At 38.7% G+C, this 19424-nt stretch overlaps 1 protein-coding gene across 1 annotated transcript; it reads left to right on the forward strand.

The window, feature by feature from the left end:
• The first annotated feature begins 287 nt into the window (after positions 1 to 287).
• Positions 288 to 19296, forward strand: plaub (plasminogen activator, urokinase b). The gene is made up of 11 exons (XM_056470029.1): positions 288 to 352; positions 931 to 970; positions 2921 to 3022; positions 4150 to 4309; positions 9449 to 9546; positions 12417 to 12452; positions 12533 to 12719; positions 13261 to 13412; positions 16074 to 16214; positions 16360 to 16508; positions 18358 to 19296. Exons 1-11 carry the CDS (start codon positions 296 to 298, stop codon positions 18526 to 18528), a joined length of 1293 nt encoding a protein of 430 aa, XP_056326004.1. The 5' UTR covers positions 288 to 295; the 3' UTR covers positions 18529 to 19296.
• Positions 19297 to 19424: the final 128 nt, after the last annotated feature.

A 19424-nucleotide genomic window follows, 5' to 3' on the forward strand; every position in this document is an offset into this window, starting at 1 on the left:
GATTAGGGATGTAGAATAAGATCATAATTAATAAGTGCTAATAAACAGTTCATATCTTAATAATAATAAGCCAGTAGTAATAGTATGAAGTGTTACTTAGACTAAAGTGTTAACATGTATCTTATTAATGTTTTGTAGTTACAGGTAATGTTTTCTGGGAAGAGTTTACTATATAAAACTACTATATAAATGACTGAATTTACATTGATATCATATTTAAAGTCGCTGTTGTGAACTTCAATCAAAACCTTCAGCCTGGTTTTAATCATCTGCTTGTGTTTCAGGTGAAGAAGAGATGTCTGGATTCCTCACCTTGAGTTTGATTCTGGCTTTAACAGCTCTCACGATGTGTGTAAGTGTGCAAAACTCACTCATTAACATTATTAAAGGGCACCTATTATGCAAAAATCACTTTTATATGAGGTTTGAACCCAGTTGTGGGGCAGCAGTGTGTGAATATAACCACCCTCTCTAATGAAAAACATTAATTAATACTATTTGTTATAATCAGACTTGATAAAAGCAGTCTGTAGAAACACTTTGATTGACATCCTCCCTTTGAACGTGGAGGGGGTAAGCCCCTCCCACTAGTAATGATAATAGTCTCGCTCATTAGCATATGGCAGTCTTGTTTTTGAATCTGCCATCATGCTGACACACAGGCATTTGTAGCTCCGCCCCCTTTCTAAAAAAAGAGCACAATCTCATTTGAATTTAAAGCGACAGTCACCAAATTCCCACAATTAGGATCAAACCCTAAATGGGTCAGTTTCAGAGAGATATTAAACATTATTTGTGTGGTATTGCTGAAACTTCACACACACACACACTAGAGACATCAGAGACTTATTTTACATCTTGTAAAATATGCATAATAGGTCTCCTTTAAAGGTGGCCTTTCCAGAATTAACTTGTTGTTGTGATCTCCAGAAAGCTCAGCGCAGACTCTTTCCCAGCGAGTCCAAATCAGGTACAGAATCCAGAATTTTTTCTACTATTTTTCATTTTTCATGTTGATCCTCAAACAAACTCCCCTCAAACTCGTACTAGTTTCATTCCCATGCGTTTATTTTTGACATTTTAAGAAGTTCATTTTGTTCGTTTCCATCTGTGGTGGAAATTTTTAATGAGCAACATGCAAACAGAAGCAGTTTGGTACTGGCCAAGGCCAAAGCCTCACTGAAAAAAGTGTTGCATGCAAAACTGTTGCAAACAATTTATTTGAGTTGAATTTAAACAAACAAACTAAATTGAGCAATGTCCAACTTAATTTCTTTGTTTAAATTCAGCCCAAATAAATTGTTTACAACCACTGAACATAAAAAAAATTGAGTAAATCCAAGGAATCATCTTTGAATAATTTTTTTCAGTGCTGATACATTGTAGCGCTCCTAGTCAGGAGTTAGAAGACCACAACAAGATCTTGTCTTTCCCACCAGAAAGGAGTCTTTCCTGGTGTTTGGCACAAATGTGAGTGTACGTGCACTGAGGGGTATAAAACTGTCTGTTGAAAAGACTGAGACACACACATTCACTCTCTTGCAAAAATCTTTGCAGTAACTCGTAAACCCTTTTGTGAGCCAATGTGTTTTAATGCTATCAAGCATTCAGTTTTTAGAAGCATGGTCTTCACCGTGTGTTAACTTAGCATAGAAGGGGAATCATCTCCTACACTGAAAAAAAGTGTTGCAAACTATTTATTTGTGTTGAATTTAAACAAACAAATTAAATTGAGCAATGTTCAACTTAATTTGTTTGTTTAAATTCAGCCCAAATAAATTGTTTACAACCACTTAACGCAAAAAAATTGAGTAAATCCAAGGAATCATCTTTGAATAATTTTTTTTAGTGTAGGAAGGCAAGGTTTACCATTCGGGCCATACACTCCATCTCTCACACATCCGTTTGTTTGTTTGTTTGTTTGTTTGTTTGTTTGTTTGTTTGTTTGTTTGTTTGACCTTATTAATCCCCGAAGGGAAATTCCCATGTCACAGCAGAACTCTCCATACTAAAAAATAGATCAAATAAGTTTAAAACAATAATAAAATGCCATTCATACTGCACACCTTAGTTCCAAACACAACGAGTAAACACTTGTCCATATCTAATAACTATTTCAGTTCAGCACAATTCATAGTAAGACTTTGGTTATACAATATGATCACTGTCGGTAAAAATGACTTCCTGTATCTTTCTCTGTAACACCGAGGTTGAATTAATCTTGCCCTAAAAGAGCTTGCACACGATTGGACTGTATTAAAAAGTGGATGATTATCGTGGTTCATCATACTGACAAATTTATCCAGCATTCGATCATGTGTAATTTCTTCCATAATGGGTAGTGCACACCCCACAACAGAACCTGCCCTTTTATAAGCTTATTTATTTGTGTTTCTCCTTCTCCAACAGTCCCAACAGACACCACAGAATCCTAAAAAGTTAAACAGTGTCTGACACACACCGATGAACCTCAGTCATTTTAATAAATGAATGCGCCTCTGACTCTTCTTATACACCTGAATTGTATTTTCAGACCAATCAAGCTTGTTGTTTAGATATACACCTAGGTACCTATATAATGAGACAATCTCAATTTCTGACTCCTGAATAATCACTGGCACCGCTTGTGGTGGGTGTCTACTAAAATAATCCATCATTTCTTTGCTCTTATTAGTGTTTAATTTAAGACAGTTTGTTTCACACCAGTCAGCAAAACTGTTTAAAAGCAACCTACACTCACTCTCATCATGATCCCTTATGTAACCTACAATTGGAGTGTCATCAGAAAACTTCTGTAGATGACAATTTATTTTTAGTCACACACACACACACATCAGAGACTTATTTTGGATATTGTATGACGGGTATTATGGGGTCATCTTTAAAGCCCAGTGTTTATTGTGTTTTCTGGTTTGCGCAGGTGTCTTGTGTCTGAATGGAGGATCATCTCTATCTTCTCTGTCTGGTCGGCATCTTCTCTGTCTCTGTCCTGAAGGCTTCAGGGGCTCCAGATGTGAAACAGGTGAATGTAAATGTGCGTGTGTTTAGACACCAGGGAAAATAAGTATTGAGCACGTCACCATTCTTCTCAGAAAACATATTTCTAAAGGTGCTGTTATCTTGAAATTTTCCCCGGATATTGGTAACCACCAGAGAAATCCATTTATGCAAAGAAAACAAATCTAATTAGTTTACAAATGAAGTTATGCGTAATAAAATGAAATGATGCAGGGAAAAAGTATTGAACGCATGAAGAAAGGGAGGTGTAGTTCTGCAGGGAAAGCCCAGACAGCAGCTGAAATCTCTCAGTAGTTCTTCAGCAACCCTCTGCCCTTCCTCAGTGTAAATGATGATGAAGATGAAACCAGGGTGGACATTTCAGCAAGACAATGGTCCAAAACACAGCTCTCGGATGCTTTCAGAGAAAGAAAAATCAAGCTGTAGAATGGCCCAGCCAATCACCTGATCCGAATCCAATAGAAAACACAAATTAAAACTCAGATTTGATAGACGAGACCCACAGAACCATCAAGATTTGGACACTCTGTTGAAGTCTGTGAGAAACTCACACCTGAGCAATGCATGTGACTTCGTTCTCCATATGAGAGGCGTCTTAAGCTGCCAGCACCACAAAAGACGTACATTATATTTTGTTCCTTTCATTTAAAGTGTACAGAGCTCATGTTTGACTTCACAAAATGAATCACAATATCAGTCAGAAAAATCACAATTAGAGATTTTTGGCAAACACAAACATGGATCCTTGTGAAGTTGTTTTCTTAGTTGCATGTCTAACAAGCAAAAGCTTGAATTACCTATAAAAACACACACACACACAAAACAATGTACCTGAAATAATACAAACATAAGTAAACAAATCCACAGTGCAGGGATCCATGTTTGCATTGTTTACCACAAAGCTGCAATTTTCAGTTGTCATTTGTTCATTTCCATATGCAAAACCTAATAATAAGTGGACTAAGTGTGCGACAAATAGTGTGTTTTAAAGGTCATTTGAACAAAATCATGTTCATATAGATAACCGTGATGCTTTTGGCCACTGTATGATCTAATATTGATATATAATAGTCTGTATCATCATGTCTGCACACACTCATGTTGATTTCTGACGTGTGTGTTTTGTGTTAGACACATCGGTCTCCTGCTTCGATGGAATTGGTCAGCTCTACGCGGGACCCGTGTCCAAATCAGCCAGTGGGAGGGAATGTCTGGAATGGGATTCAGAGAAAGTCCGTGAAATTGGAGTTTATCCCAAGAATCCGATCCTGGGTGGACACAAACACTGCAGGCAAGAGTTTTACAGGGAAAACATCCGTAAATGAGCAGTTTTCCTTATTTTGTGATTCAGGATTTACTTTTCCTCATTTATTTATGCTTTTGAGTTGCATTATGGGATCTTGATCTTTCTCCCAACAACTTTTAACCTTTGAAAAAGTGATATTTATTGACATTTTTAATAGTTTAAAGCACGGGGTGCCCAAACTTTTTCTTATAAAGGACCAAAGACCAAACTTGATTGAAGGATGTGGGCTAGATATATAGCAAACCGAATATATCACATCATATAACATTAAATTTGCCATGGGTAATTACTTAATTTATTCACTAATGTTTAAAAATAACATGAAAACTTTGCTTTAAATCATATTAACTCATGCAGTATCATTTTTAACATTTTACAATGAGCTTATTATTACAGTAAATACCTAATCTCATTTATAACATAATGAAGTTCAATGCTGAAAACACTAGTCGACCAGCCTGCCTTTGCCTTGATTTGATCACCGATGTCTTGTCAGAATCAGAATCAGAAAGAGCTTTATTGCCAGGTATGTTCACACATACGAGGAATTTGTTTTGGTGACAGAGCTTCTACATTGCAACCGGATTACAGAGACAGGACAAACAACAGATAATAAATATATTTAAAAAAAAATAGAAGTAAGTAGTGAGTGCAAATAAACAGATTGACAAGTGTATGTACATGTTTATTACTATATACAGCGTTATATGTGCAGCTGTTATGTGCTAATTGGCATGTAAAGTGTGTTGTTAAATAAGTGTATATGTGTATAAAAGTGTATGGCAAGTAGTGATGTTGGTTTCGCAATTATTATCATCAATTGTTCATGAGATGGATTGCCTGAGGGAAGAAACTGTTTCTGTGTCGGGCTGTTCTGGTGCGCAGTGCTCTGTAGCGTCGACCAGAAGGTAAAAGTTCAAAGAGGCAGTGTGCTGGGTGTGAGGGGTCCAGAGTGATTTTGGCAGCCCTTCTGCTTGCTCTGGATAAGTACAGTTCTTGGGGAGTAGGAAGGGTTGTACCAGTGATTCGCTCAGCAGTCCGAACTATTCGACGTAGTCTTTGAAGATCATATTTAGTAGCTGAGCTAAACCAGACAGTTATTGATGTGCAGATGACTGATTCAATGATGGAGGTGTAGAACTGTTTCAGCAGCTCCTTTGGGAGGTTAAACTTCCTCAGCTGATGAAGAAAGTGCAGCCTCTGTTGAGCTTTTTTGACAATGGAGTCAATGTGAGTGTGCCACTTCAGGTCCTGGGAGATGGTGGTGCCCAGGAACCTGAAGGACTCTACTGCAGCCACAGTGCTGTTCATGATGGTGAGTGGGGGGAGAGCAGGGGGGTTTCTCCTGAAGTCCACTATCATCTCCATTGTTTTGAGCGTGTTGAGCTTCAGGTTTTTGTGCTGCACCAGACGGCCAACTGTGCATTGCTTTTTGTCAAGTGACAATTTTTACATTTTAAAAAGTCTGATTAATTTACAACATTTCATTGAAACATTTATTTTCATTTGAATTTTTGTAGTTTAGATATAAAACAAAGAAACACAGGGTTACGTTCAACTCGAAATAATGATCTCTGTCAAAGGCATTCACCCCAGCCACACCCCCATCAGCCTCACTCTCCTCTCAGATGGGATGGTGGGCCAAATCAAAGGTTACCATTGGCCAACTTTGGCCCGCAGGCCCTACTTTGGGCATCTCTGGTTTAAAGTGCTATGTTGTCTGAGTTGTTGTATATTACGCTACAGAAATCGTGCGTAATAAACTTCCAGTACATCTTCAGTGATTTTACAGATTTATTTCTCTAGATATTAATTCTTATACATTATTTTATTCCAAACTACTAAAATGTCAACAGTAAAGTCACTTTATTAAACTGTAGAGTTGATTTTTCAACATCTGAAGTCAACAGAGCAGAGATCAACATCCCATAATGCAATTCACATCCGTAAATAAACACTCGTGAATCACTTCAAGAGTTCACACTTAGCTCATGATTTATAAATAGCGTGTTTGGCTTGTCATTCCGGGGAGAGAGCCCTGAGCTCAAGGCATCCTCGGTCCCAGGGCTCCCTCGCTTTCGCAGGGTGAAGGGAGATTGATCTCAAAACTCCCCTGCTGCTGAGGCTACGGTGAACTTCCCGAGAGTAAGACATTTTAGAAAAGAGACATCGGCTAATTTTGTCTATAATATAGAGCTTATTTGGACAGTGAGAGGAAACCAGGGAACCCGGGGGAAACCTACGCGGACACGGGGAGAACATGCAAGTTTCGCACAGAAATACCAGATGGCCCGGCGAGGACCAGGAGCCAGTGGTATTCTTGCTGTGGGGCAACAATGCTTGTCACTGTGCCGCCGTGCCGCCCATTCTAGATAAAGCTGGAGGAAGTGGGGTTTCTTCCAGACGAAGATGGTTGTAGAAAGGAAATGAGGATATATATGGTGACTTGGGATCCTTTGATTGGAGGATTGTGATTAGCTAATGTGGGCCAGCTGGGTCAATGATAAGCGTGTGCTCCTCTCGAAATTAGTTTAATGTTTAACTTACATATTTAAAAATACAGGAATGTTTTACAGTGTACACTGAGGAAAAATAGAAAATAGTCTGGTCTAGACCTGCCGCTGAGAATCTGCTTTTAGGAGTGTCCTAATGTACACACAATGAAACGACAGCTAATGCTAAATCAACATGGCTTTGTGTGGATATGGATATGAATAGAGCCAAAAAATGATGCTATGTAGCTTAGTTTATGAACAAAGAACGCTTGTTTCGGATGCTGAAAATTCAGTCTCACAGACTTTACAGTGAATTCTTTACTTATTTCCATAGCGGACTTGAAGCCAATGGAAGTCTTTTATCCACTCTTCGAAAAATGTAGATGGTGGATTAACATTCAGCACATGATCAGTAATAAGATGTGCCATTATTTGTAGTTTAGGTGTTTCTAAGACAATATCTGTCAGTGTTGTTTTCATTCTCATCTTCAGCGCTTTACATTTTCACGGTTGTAGCTTCTGTCATCTGAAGACTGGAGGCGTTGACTGAGTGATTGACAGCTTATTTTAGCCAATCCAATCGTGTTCAGTGCTTAGAGCAGCGGGCCAATAAGAAGAGCGCGAAGGCGTGGCAAGCGTTGCGGGCTTTGAGCACCACTTGGCTTTGTTTACTGCGGCAAGTTGTCATGGCAAGTTTTAAACTGTTCCTCAGCGCTGCGTTTCAAGTACAAAGATGCATTCTGCCTGAATGTGTCCTAAATACTTTATGAATTTATCAATGATATCTTTAAAAAATCTGTAAATATTAGCTTTCACTTATAATACTGAAAAATATATATTATAATCACTGAAAATTAGTAGCTTAGTTTATGAACAAAGAACGCTTGTTGGGGATGCTGAGCCGAACAGAGATGCTTTTAAGTAACATTCGAGTAATACAACCTGAAATTAAGATAAATAAATAAGACACTGTATGAAAATAAATGTCATCTGTTTTTTTAAATCTATTTTAAGTACATTTTAATATAGTCATGTTTTGTAATATGTTTAATTTTAATAAGTAACCTTGTTGTACTGTATAATTTAAGCACTTTTATATTATTAAACACATTTCACCTTTAAACATTTTTACAAATATTTTACTGCGTTACAGTACATTTAGTACAGTTATTTAATAGTTTATTATGTACACTTTATAAATAATACTCTTTTTTAACTACTTAAACCAGGGGTCACCAAACTTGTTCCTGGAGGGCCGGTGTCCTGCAGATTTTACCTCCAACCCTAATCAAACACACTTGAACAAGCTAATCAAGGTCTTACTAGGTATACTTGAAACACCCAGGCAGGTATGTTGGAGCTAAACCCTGGAAGGACACCGGCCCTCCAGGACCGAGATTGGTGACCCCTGATTTAAACTAATGTTTTATAATTAAAGCTTTGTATATTAAGATGATTTTATTTTCATCATGATTTTTTATTTTATTGACATTAATTTCATGATATTTAAAAACTTAAGATTGACACTTTCATAAAAGCGACGCCATTTTATTATTGGTCCACTTTATATTAAGTGTCCTTAACTACTATGTACTTGCATCTGAAAATAAATACAGTGTACTTACTGTGTTCATGATGTGTTTGAGAACACTTGTGGTGCTCTTGAGTTGGGATAGGGGTAGGGTTATGGACAGGTTTGGTGGTCTGGGTAGGTTTAAGGGTGGGTTAAGGTGTAAGGGATGGTCAACAGTGTATTTACAGAATTTAGTTACACGTGTAATTACATACAGGTATTAAATCAAGCATAAGTACACAGTAAATACGTGTATTTAAGTATATTGTAATGAATTATTGATTTTGGTGTAAGTACATATTAGTTAAGGACATTTAATATAAAGTGGGACCTTAATATTTTGGCATTGTGATAATATTTTATGCCAGTTTAACTCATTTACCCTGTTAGCATCTATTTATATGTCACTGTACATGACATTTTATTTATTTAATGGTGTGATTTGCATTAATAAATAAATGACTAATTAATTGTATTTAATACATTAATATATGACACAAACACACAGTGTTTTTTATTTATTTTTTAAATTCCCTTTTATTCTCAAGTCTAGACATGAAGATCTCCCTGCAGAAATATTTTTTAGCACACCTCATTCACTTGCCCAAACCTGTGCAACAAACCCAAAACTGCTGCTGAATTCAGAGACAATAATTTGTGCAGGACTCAATGCAACATCATTCATTTTCATTCGGCTTAGTCCCTTATTTATCAGGGGTCACCACAGCGGAATGAACCGCCAACTATTGCAGCATATGTTTTACACAGCTGATGCCCTTCCAGCTGCAACCCAGTACTGGGAAGCACCCATACACAGTCATTTACACACACTCAAACACTACAGCCAATTTAGTTAATCCAGTTCCCCTATAGCGCATGTGTTTGGACTGTAGGGGAAACCGGAGCACCCAGAGGAAACTCACGCCAGCATGAGGAGAACGTGCAAACTCCACACAGAAATGCCAGCTGGCCCAGCCGGGACTCAAACCAGCGACCAAAATAGGAATAGTGATTGTAATATCAATGCATGTGTAATTGTGGTAATTTCTCTTTCAGAAACCCAGACTTCAGCCGCAGACCGTGGTGTTTCGTAAAGACGCCATCCGGGATCATGAAAGAGGACTGTGATATTCCACGCTGCACAAAAGATCCCGGTTCTGATCCTCTATTCATGTGGCATCACTTTTAACTTTATTAATTTTTGGCATCATTTAATATCCGTGGTGGACGAAGTACACAAATTAGGCAGTTTAGTAAATGTGGATATAATAAAAGATCAGTCCATTAGAAGTATAAAATACTCCTGTTCAATATTACAATTGACTTACAATTGAATGTTTACTCTCCAACAAAGATGATTCACCAAATCTTCACCAGAACACTGACCATTCATAATAATAATTCAAGCACCAAAATGTGTGAAACCACATTCATGCACTGAACACCATTCAGATCCGTTTGTGCAATCAGTGAATCATTTACTGGAGACTCACTCTGAACTGATGATTCGAATCATTGAATCTTTTACCGGAGACTCACTCTGAAGGGTTCGTTTGAATCAGTGAATCTTTTACTGAAGACTCACTCTGAGCTGATCGTTTGAATCAGTGGATAATTTACTGGAGACCCACTTTGAATCGATTGTTTGAATCAGTGAATCATTTATTTAAGACTCAATCAGAACAGATTATTTGAATCATTGAATCTTTTACCTTTTACCGGAGACTCACTCTGAAGGGTTCGTTTGAATCAGTGAATCTTTTACTGAAGACTCACTCTGAACTGATCATTTGAATCAGTGGATAATTTACTAAAGATTCAGTCTAAACTGATCATTTGCATAAGTGAATCATTTAATGGAGACTCACTCTGAACGGATTATTTGAATCATTGAATCTTTTACCTGAGACTCACTCTGAAGGGTTCGTTTGAATCAGTGAATCTTTTACTGAAGACTAACTCTGAACTGATCGTTTGAATCAGTGGATAATTTATTGAAGACTCAGTCTAAACTGATCATTTGCATAAGTGAATCATTTACTGGAGACTCACTGTGAATGGATTGTTTTATTCAGTGAATTATTTATTGAAGACTCAATCAGAATAGATTATTTGAATCATTGAATCTTTTACCAGAGACTGACTCTGAAGGGTTCGTTTGAATCAGTGAATCTGTTACTGAAGACTCACTCTGAACTGATCGTTTGAATCAGTGGATAATTTACTGAAGACTCAGTCTAAATCTATCATTTGCATAAGTGAATCATTTACTGGAGACTCACTCTGAATGGATTGTTTGATCAGTGAATTATTTATTGAAGACTCAATCAGAACAGATTATTTGAATCATTAAATCTTTTACCGGAGACTCACTCTGAAGGGTTCGTTTGAATCAGTGGATAATTTACTAAAGACTCAGTCTAAACTGATCATTTGCATAAATGAATCATTTACTGGAGACTCACTCTGAAGAGTTCATTTGAATCAGTGAATCTTTTACCGGAGACTCACTCTGAACTGATCGTTTGAATCAGTGAATCTTTTACTGAAGACTCAGTTTAACTGATCATTTGCATAAGTGAATCATTTACTGGAGACTCACTCTGAACGGATTGTTTGAGTCATTTAATCTTTTACCGGAGACTCACTCTGAAGGGTTCGTTTGAATCAGTGAATCTTTTACTGAAGACTCACTCTGAACTGATCGTTTGAATCAGTGGATAATTTACTGAAGACTCAGTTTAACTGATCTTTGCATAAGTGAATCATTTACTGGAGACTCACTCTGAACGGATTGTTTGAGTCATTTAATCTTTTACCGGAGACTCACTCTGAAGGGTTCGTTTGGATCAGTGAATCTTTTACTGAAGACTCACTCTGAACTGATCGTTTGAATCAGTGGATAAGTTACTGAAGACTCAGTCTAAACTGATCATTTGCATAAGTGAATCATTTACTGAAGACTCACTCTGAACGGATTGTTTGAGTCATTTAATCTTTTACCGGAGACTCACTCTGAAGGGTTCGTTGGAATCAGTGAATCTTTTACTGAAGACTCACTCTGAACTGATCGTTTGAATCAGTGGATAATTTACTGAAGACTCACTCTGAACTGATCATTTGCTTAAGTGAATCATTTACTGGAGACTCACTCTAAATGGATTGTTTGAATCAGTGAATCATTTATTGAAGACTCAATCAGAACAGATTATTTGAATCATTGAATCTTTTACCGAAGACTCAATCTGAACTGATCGTTTGAATCAGTGGATAATTTACTGAAGACTCAGTTTAACTGATCATCTGCATAAGTGAATCATTTACTGCAGACTCACTCTGAATGGATTGTTTGAATCAGTGAATCTTTTACTGAAGACTCACTCTGAACTGATCGTTTGAATCAGTGGATAAGTTACTGAAGACTCAGTCTAAACTGATCATTTGCATAAGTGAATCATTTACTGGAGACTCACTGTGAATGGATTGTTTGAATCAGTGAATCATTTATTGAAGACTCAATCAGACTCACTCTGAAGGGTTCGTTTGATTCAGTGAATCTTTTACTGAAGACTTACTCTGAACAGATCATTTGAATCAGTTAATCATTTACAGTAGATTAACTCTGAACGGATTTTTGAGTCTCAGTCTGAATGGATCATTTGAATCAGTGACTCTTTTACTGCAGTCTCAGTCTGAACGGATCTTTTAAATCAGTGTATCTTTTACTGTGAACAGATCATAAGAATTTCTTCTCTTCGAAATAACTTTTTAACGTACTGTAGCTTCATTCAGGAAATAAAGCAGAGTAAAAAGTACAGTATTTTGTATTGGAATATAGTGAAGTAAAAGTAGAAGCTTCCTAACATAAATATACTCCAAATAATTACATATACTGAAAATATTAACTTAAGTACAGTAGTGAAATAAAAATAGTTAATTACTCTCCACCACTGCTTAATATCTGTGCATATTGTTGTTGTATATGAATTAATAAACAATTTTATGTCAATTTTCTATCTCTCAGGATCTGATCAGGACAGTCTGGCAGTTTCACACTCAGGTGAGATATTTAAAACTGTAAACAATTGTCTGGGTTTGCTGCTGTTTGATTGACAGGCTGATCTGTGTGTCGTGTGTAAGGCTGGAGGTGTGGTCAGGGGGAGGGGCGGAGCATGAAGGTAGTGGGCGGAGCTCTGAGCACGGTGGAGAGACACCCATGGATGGCGGCGGTTTTCAGCAGAAATTCTCGCGGGAGATTTTTCACCTGCGGAGGGAGTCTGATTTCACCCTGCTGGATCCTGACGGCCGCTCACTGCTTCCCTGATGGGTCAGTGCACAAACAAAATATACATTACCTGACAAAAGTCTTGTTGCTTATCCAAGTTTTAGGAGTAACAAATAATAACTGGATTTCTAGTTGATCATTTGGTATCAGAAGTGGCTTATATGAAAGGCAAAGGCCTCTAGATTACGCTTATTTTAGCACAATAAAATATGATCATGCCTTGATTATTAATGATTTCATTTGGACAGTAAAGTCTGACTTTGCTTAGACTAAAGTCTTGTCACTGAACCTTCAATAATGTCCAGTATAGAATATGTGGTCATGCTGCAGTGGAAACAGAATGAATATTGTGTCTGACTCCATCATGAGCTTGGAGGACTGCATCCATACATCTCTGCAATGACTCAAATCACTGATTAATAAAGTCATCTGGAATGGCAAAGAAAGCCTTCTTGCAGGACTCCAAGAGTTCATCAAGAGTCTTTGGATTCAATGCCTCCTCAATCTTAGTGAATGAATGGAATCATGAAAATAAACGTATGGATTTTAGACATAACTTTTCATATTTCCTGTGTGTTTTCAGAGCTCAGACCAGTGTCCATAAACTGTCAGTAGTTCTGGGAAAGAAGGCCATAAACGAGACGGATGTTCAGAACGAGCAGGAGTTCAGGGTTTCTAAACTCTTCATCCACGAACACTTCGACAACACCGATGGAAACTTCAACAACGACATCGGTAACTCATCCGCAAATTTACACAGATCTTTAGCCCATCATTGAGTCTATTTATTTATGTCAATATGTATTTGTTCAATTTTTATTTTAAAGGGCACCTATGGTGAAAAATCTACTTTTCAAGCTGTTTGGACAGACATATGTGTAGGTATAGTGTATATAGCGTCATATTGGGGTGAAATAAACACACCCAGTGCTTTTTTTTCAAATTTAGCAACATAAAAACGGTGGACCAATTGGAGCGGTTTTCAGATCGACCTCATCGTTATGTAGGAGTGCGGTCCACCCCCCCACCGAATTGATTGACCGCTGTGCGTATTAACATGTCCCGGTAGTCACACGTATAATCAAATCAACAAGACCAGACGTGCGCAAAGCAGCCGGGAATAAAAGGTGGGTTCAGTTTGCTAGGATCATCAATCATCATCAAACGTGATCAAGAGTGAGTTTCACATGTATAAAATGTTTTAAAACAGAGCATGTGTGTAATGAATTATAGAGATTTACTACAGCTTTACTTCATCAGCAAAGCCGCGTGTCAGAACAATTAGAAAAGATGCTTCAATCCCGGTTTATTTTGTACATTAATATAGCAGATATCCATACAGCAGTGGAGATTAACCTGTATCCTGACACATATGCGTGCAAACAGAGTGCGAAGCTAAACGGGCGCTCTGTCTCTCTCTCTCTCTCTCTCTCTCTCTCTCTCTCTCTCTCTGTGTGTGTGTCTGCGCTATTGGTGTGTGTCTGCACTATGTGTGTGTGCGTGTCTTCGCTGTGTGTGTGCTTGAACTTTGTAATGACTTTGTGTGTGACTCATGGTTGCAACTAAAAAAACTGCATCAAATACTGATGGGTAAAGTTCTTACTGTAGTATTTCTCACACACATTACGTGGGATCAGCTTCCTGAGGCAGCCAAGAGTGGCGACTGAGGCATGTTGCTGACAGGCACATGGGAACGGTGGGCGGGGAGGACTAACATTAAAGGCCCAGTACAAAAAAACTGCAACCAAGTTTTACCGCCTATAATACAGACACTTCAGACAGCTCTAATAAATAATCTGATGGGTGTTTTGAGCTGAAACTTTACAGACACATTCTGGGGACACAAAAGACTTATATTAAATCTGAAAAAAGGGCTAACCTATGTGCCCTTTAAGTTCAGCAGTATTATTGACTAATATGCAAATGTTTATATGATTTATTTACAGTACAGTTCATAAAGTGATATTGTTTTTGTCTTTTAGTTGATGGATTATATGAGAGACTTGCTTTGTTCACCAAACAAACAAAGTGGATCTAATTGGATTTGCATTGTTATAAAGTCTGCATTGTAGTTTGTAGTTACTTTACTACCAAAATCATACGTTCACTGATTTTTTTTTTACAAAATTCTGTGTAGAAATAGCAAAAAAGGTCTGCAGGTTCTGTCTGGTCCTTCTCATCACGGACTAAACTAAAGAACTAACTCAACCTCAAATATCCCTATAAAATAGACCATTAACTTTGGATAAAAGGTGAATCACATTAATATAAAATATTTCTGAAAATGATTCAAATTGGGGGACGGCACGGTGGCTCAGTGGTTAGCACTGTCGCTCACAGCAAGAAGGTCGCTGGTTCAAGTCCCCGCTGAGCCAATTGGCATTTCTGTCAGGAGTTTGCATATTCTCCTCGTGTTAGTGTGGGTTTCTTCCGGGTGCTCCGGTTTCCCCCCCCCCCCCAGTGCAAACACATGCGCTATAGGTGAATTGATGAACTAATTTGGCTGTAGTGTATGAGTGTGTATGGATGTTTCCCAATACTGGGTTGCAGCTGAAAGGGCATGCGCTGTGTAAAATAAGTTGGTGGTTCATTCTGCTATGGCGACCCCTGATGAATAGGGAAATAAGTCGAAGAAAGATTAATGAATGACAGATACAAACTGGGTCAAATCGTTGTGAGACTGATTTTGTACCAAGTATACCACTATTGTTTTTATAATAATCTACCTCTGAGTGTCATATTTCATACAATTCCCTGTTTTTCTTTTCTATTGTACTTCATTTGACTTTTTTAATATTTATGAGTGAGTCTCGGACTTTGCTGTAAATCAGGGGTGGGCAAACTCAGTCCTGGAGGGCCGGTATCCTGCATAATTTAGCTTCAACTCTAATCAAACACACCTGAACATGCTAATCAGAGTGTCCAAGATCTCTAATTATCTATAAGCAGGTGTGTTTGATCAGAGTTGGAGCTAAACTGTGCAGGACACCGGCCCTCCAGGACTGAGTTTGCCCACCCCTGCTGTAAATAGTTCTAAATCCAAAATGTTAATAATGTATATCAGGGGTGTCCAAACTTGGCCCTGGAGGGCTGGTGTCCTGGAGAGTTTAGCTCCAATCCTAATCAAACACACCTGAACCAGCTAATCAAGCTCTTACCAGATGTACTAGAAACTTCCTGGCAGGTGTGTTGAGGCAAGTTGGAGCTAAACTCAGCAGGACACTAGCCCTCCAGGATCGGGTTTGGACACCCCTGAAGTAAGTAGAGCATAAAACACATTTCTGACCTTAAATCTCCTGATGAGACCAGCTTAATTAATTATGATAGTCAATCAGGATGGCGTGTGTTTATTAGGAGTGTGTAGTTTGTGCAGTGAAGTCTGTGCTGTGTGTTCAGCTTTGTTAAAGATTCGTGGTTCTGACGGCCGCTGTGCTAAAGAGTCTAGTTTGGTTAAGACGGTCTGCATTCCTGGACCCAATGAGTCGCTCAGTGATGGGACGTCCTGTGCGGTGACGGGATACGGCAGAGAACATGAAGGTATAACCAGTGTTCTTTGTGCATTGAGTTTGTGTTGTGTTTGCTTTGACTGTGCATTGAGTTTGTTGAGTTTTAAGTTGTCTACATTGAGTATGTTAAGTATGTGTGGTGTTTTTGAAGGGGTCTATGTGTTTTTTTCATGTAGGGTCCTGGTTTTACTCTCAGTATCTCAAAGAAGCAAAGGTCAGGATTTTGTCTCAGGATTTGTGTTCGAGTAAAGCGTATTACGGCAACATGATCACCGAGAACATGCTGTGTGCTGGCAGCCCAGACTGGAGCTCAGACGCCTGTAAGGTGAGGACAATCACCAAACAAATGAACATTTAACCATCGTTTACTTACACTCAAGTCTTTTTTTCTGTTGAACACAAACAAAGATACCAATAATCTATAGCCCTTTTCACACAGTACAATTTCTGGAACGACGTTACTAGTAAATTAAACAAGAGATGTTCACACTGGCAAGGACATTACATCATTTTCCCCAAAACGTACCATTCACAATCCACATTCCAAAAGACCAGTAAATTCTGCCATCATTACCCAGAAATGAGCTCTAAGCAGCTGTTGATGTATTTATAAGCATGAAGGCGGTCAGTCTTTGAGTTGATTGGTTTCACTAAATTAATAGTGAAAATTTCACTAAATTACTGATAGCCCCGCCCTAAATTACTGATAGCCCAACCCTAAATTCCTCATACCCCCACCCAAAATGACTGATAGCCCCGCCCTAAATGACTGATACCCCCGCCCTAAATGACTGATACCCCCGCCCTAAATTACTGATAGCCCAACCCTAAATTCCTCATACCCCCACCCAAAATGACTGATAGCCCCGCCCTAAATGACTGATACCCCCGCCCTAAATGACTGATAGCCCCACTCTAAATGACTGATACCCCCGCCCTAAATTACTGATACCCCCACCCTAAATGACTGATAGCCCCACTCTAAATGACTGATACCCCCGCCCTAAATTACTGATACCCCCACCCTAAATGACTGATAGCCCCACTCTAAATTACTGATACCCCCACCCTAAATGACTGATAGCCCCACTCTAAATGACTGATACCCCCGCCCTAAATTACTGATACCCCCACCCTAAATGACTGATAGCCCCACTCTAAATGACTGATACCCCCGCCCTAAATTACTGATACCCCCACCCTAAATGACTGATAGCCCCACTCTAAATGACTGATACCCACGCCCTAAATGACTGATACCCCCGCCCTAAATGACTGATTCCCCCGCCCTAAATGACTGATACCCCCGCCCTAAATGACTGATAGCCCCGCCCTAAATGACTGATACCCCCGCCCTAAATGACTGATTCCCCCGCCCTAAATGACTGATTCCCCCACCCTAAATAACTGATACCCCCGCCCTAAATGACTGATAGCCCCGCCCTAAATGACTGATACCTCCGCCCTAAATGACTGATACCCCCGCCCTAAATGACTGATAGCCCTGCCCTAAATTACTGATACCCCCACCCTAAATGACTGATAGCCCCACTCTAAATGACTGATACCCCCGCCCTAAATGACTGATACCTCCGCCCTAAATGACTGATACCCCCGCCCTAAATGACTGATAGCCCCGCCCTAAATGACTGATAGCCCCACTCTAAATGACTGATACCCCCACTCTAAATGACTGATTGCACCCGCCTAAATGACTGATAGATCCACCCTAAATGACTGATAGCTCTGCCTAAAATTACTGATAGCCCCACCCTAAATTACTGATAGCCCCGCCCTAAATTACTGATATCTCCACCCTAAATTACTGATACCCCCACCCTAAATGACTGATAGCCCCGCCCTAAATTACTAAGCCTGATAGCCCTGCCCTAAATGACTGATGGCCCATCCTAAATGACTGATAGCCCCGCCCTAAATGACTGATGGCCCATCCTAAATGACTGATAGCCCCGCCCTAAATGTCTGATAGCCCCGCCCTAAATGTCTGATAGTAATGATTTCAATGGCAACTTAACTTTAACAGGAAAATTACAGAAAAGTCTGTATGTGTGAAAAGGCCATTCATAGCAGAAAAAAATGCTGAGGAATTCAACAAGTAGTGGTAAATCTGCAGTAAATGTGAAAGTCTGTGTGTTGTGTTGTGTTGTGTTCAGGGTGACTCTGGCGGGCCGCTGGTCTGTCGTGTCCAGGATCGAGTGTTTCTCTTCGGTGTGGTCAGCTGGGGTGAAGGATGCTCCAGACCGTTTCGGCCTGGTGTGTATGCCAAAGTCAGCAACTACTACCACTGGATCCTGGAGAAGAGCGGCCTGACCACACTCTCATGATCACACACACACTGTTGAAGTCGGAATTATTCGCCCCCCTGTATATTTGTTCCCCAATTTGTGTTTCACGTGGAGAAGATTTTTTTAAGCGCAATTCAAAACATACTAGTTTTAATAACTCATCTCTAATAACTGATTTATTTTATCTTCGCCATGATGACAGTAAATAATATTAGACTAGATATTCTTCAAGACACTAGTATTCAGATTAAAGTGACATTTAAAGGCTTAACTAGGTTAATTAGGGTAAAGTTAGGGTAATTAGGCAAGTCATTGTATAACGATAGTTTGTTCTGGAGACTATCCAAAACAAATATAGCTTAAGGGGGCTAATAATATTGACCTTAAAATGGTGTTTAAAATATTAAAAACTGCTTTTATTCTAGCCGAAATAAACCAAACAAGACTTTCTCCAGAAGAAAAAATATTATAGGAAATACTGTGAAAAATTCCTGAATCTGTTCAACATCATTTGGGAAATACTTGACAAAGAAATTCACAGGAGGGAGAATAATTCTGACTTCAGCTGTATAAACTATTGTCTCACAGTAGTTCGTTTACTGTAGGTCAATTACTTATAATCTGCTAGTCAGTACTGTACTGCATGTAAGTAAGTATTAATTAGGAAGTATTATTTTCCATTGTTTTTAAACTGTTCAGTGTAACTTTGAGGTCATTTGTCTCATTTCTATTTTAATGTTATATTGTTGTGTAACTATATGATACTGGCCAAGTCAGACAAAGGCCAATAAACCTTTTTAAAAAATACCTTATCAATATTTTATAGCACCACAGACGTTATTTTCTACACAAAGAAAGTATATTAAGTACAAGTGAAGTGTGTATTTTAAGTAAGTAATGTATATTTATATAGTGCATTTACTGTGTGTGGCCAT

The sequence above is a fragment of the Danio aesculapii genome, chromosome 12, assembly GCF_903798145.1.
Source record: "Danio aesculapii chromosome 12, fDanAes4.1, whole genome shotgun sequence".
NCBI classification, from domain to species: Eukaryota; Metazoa; Chordata; class Actinopteri; order Cypriniformes; family Danionidae; genus Danio; species Danio aesculapii.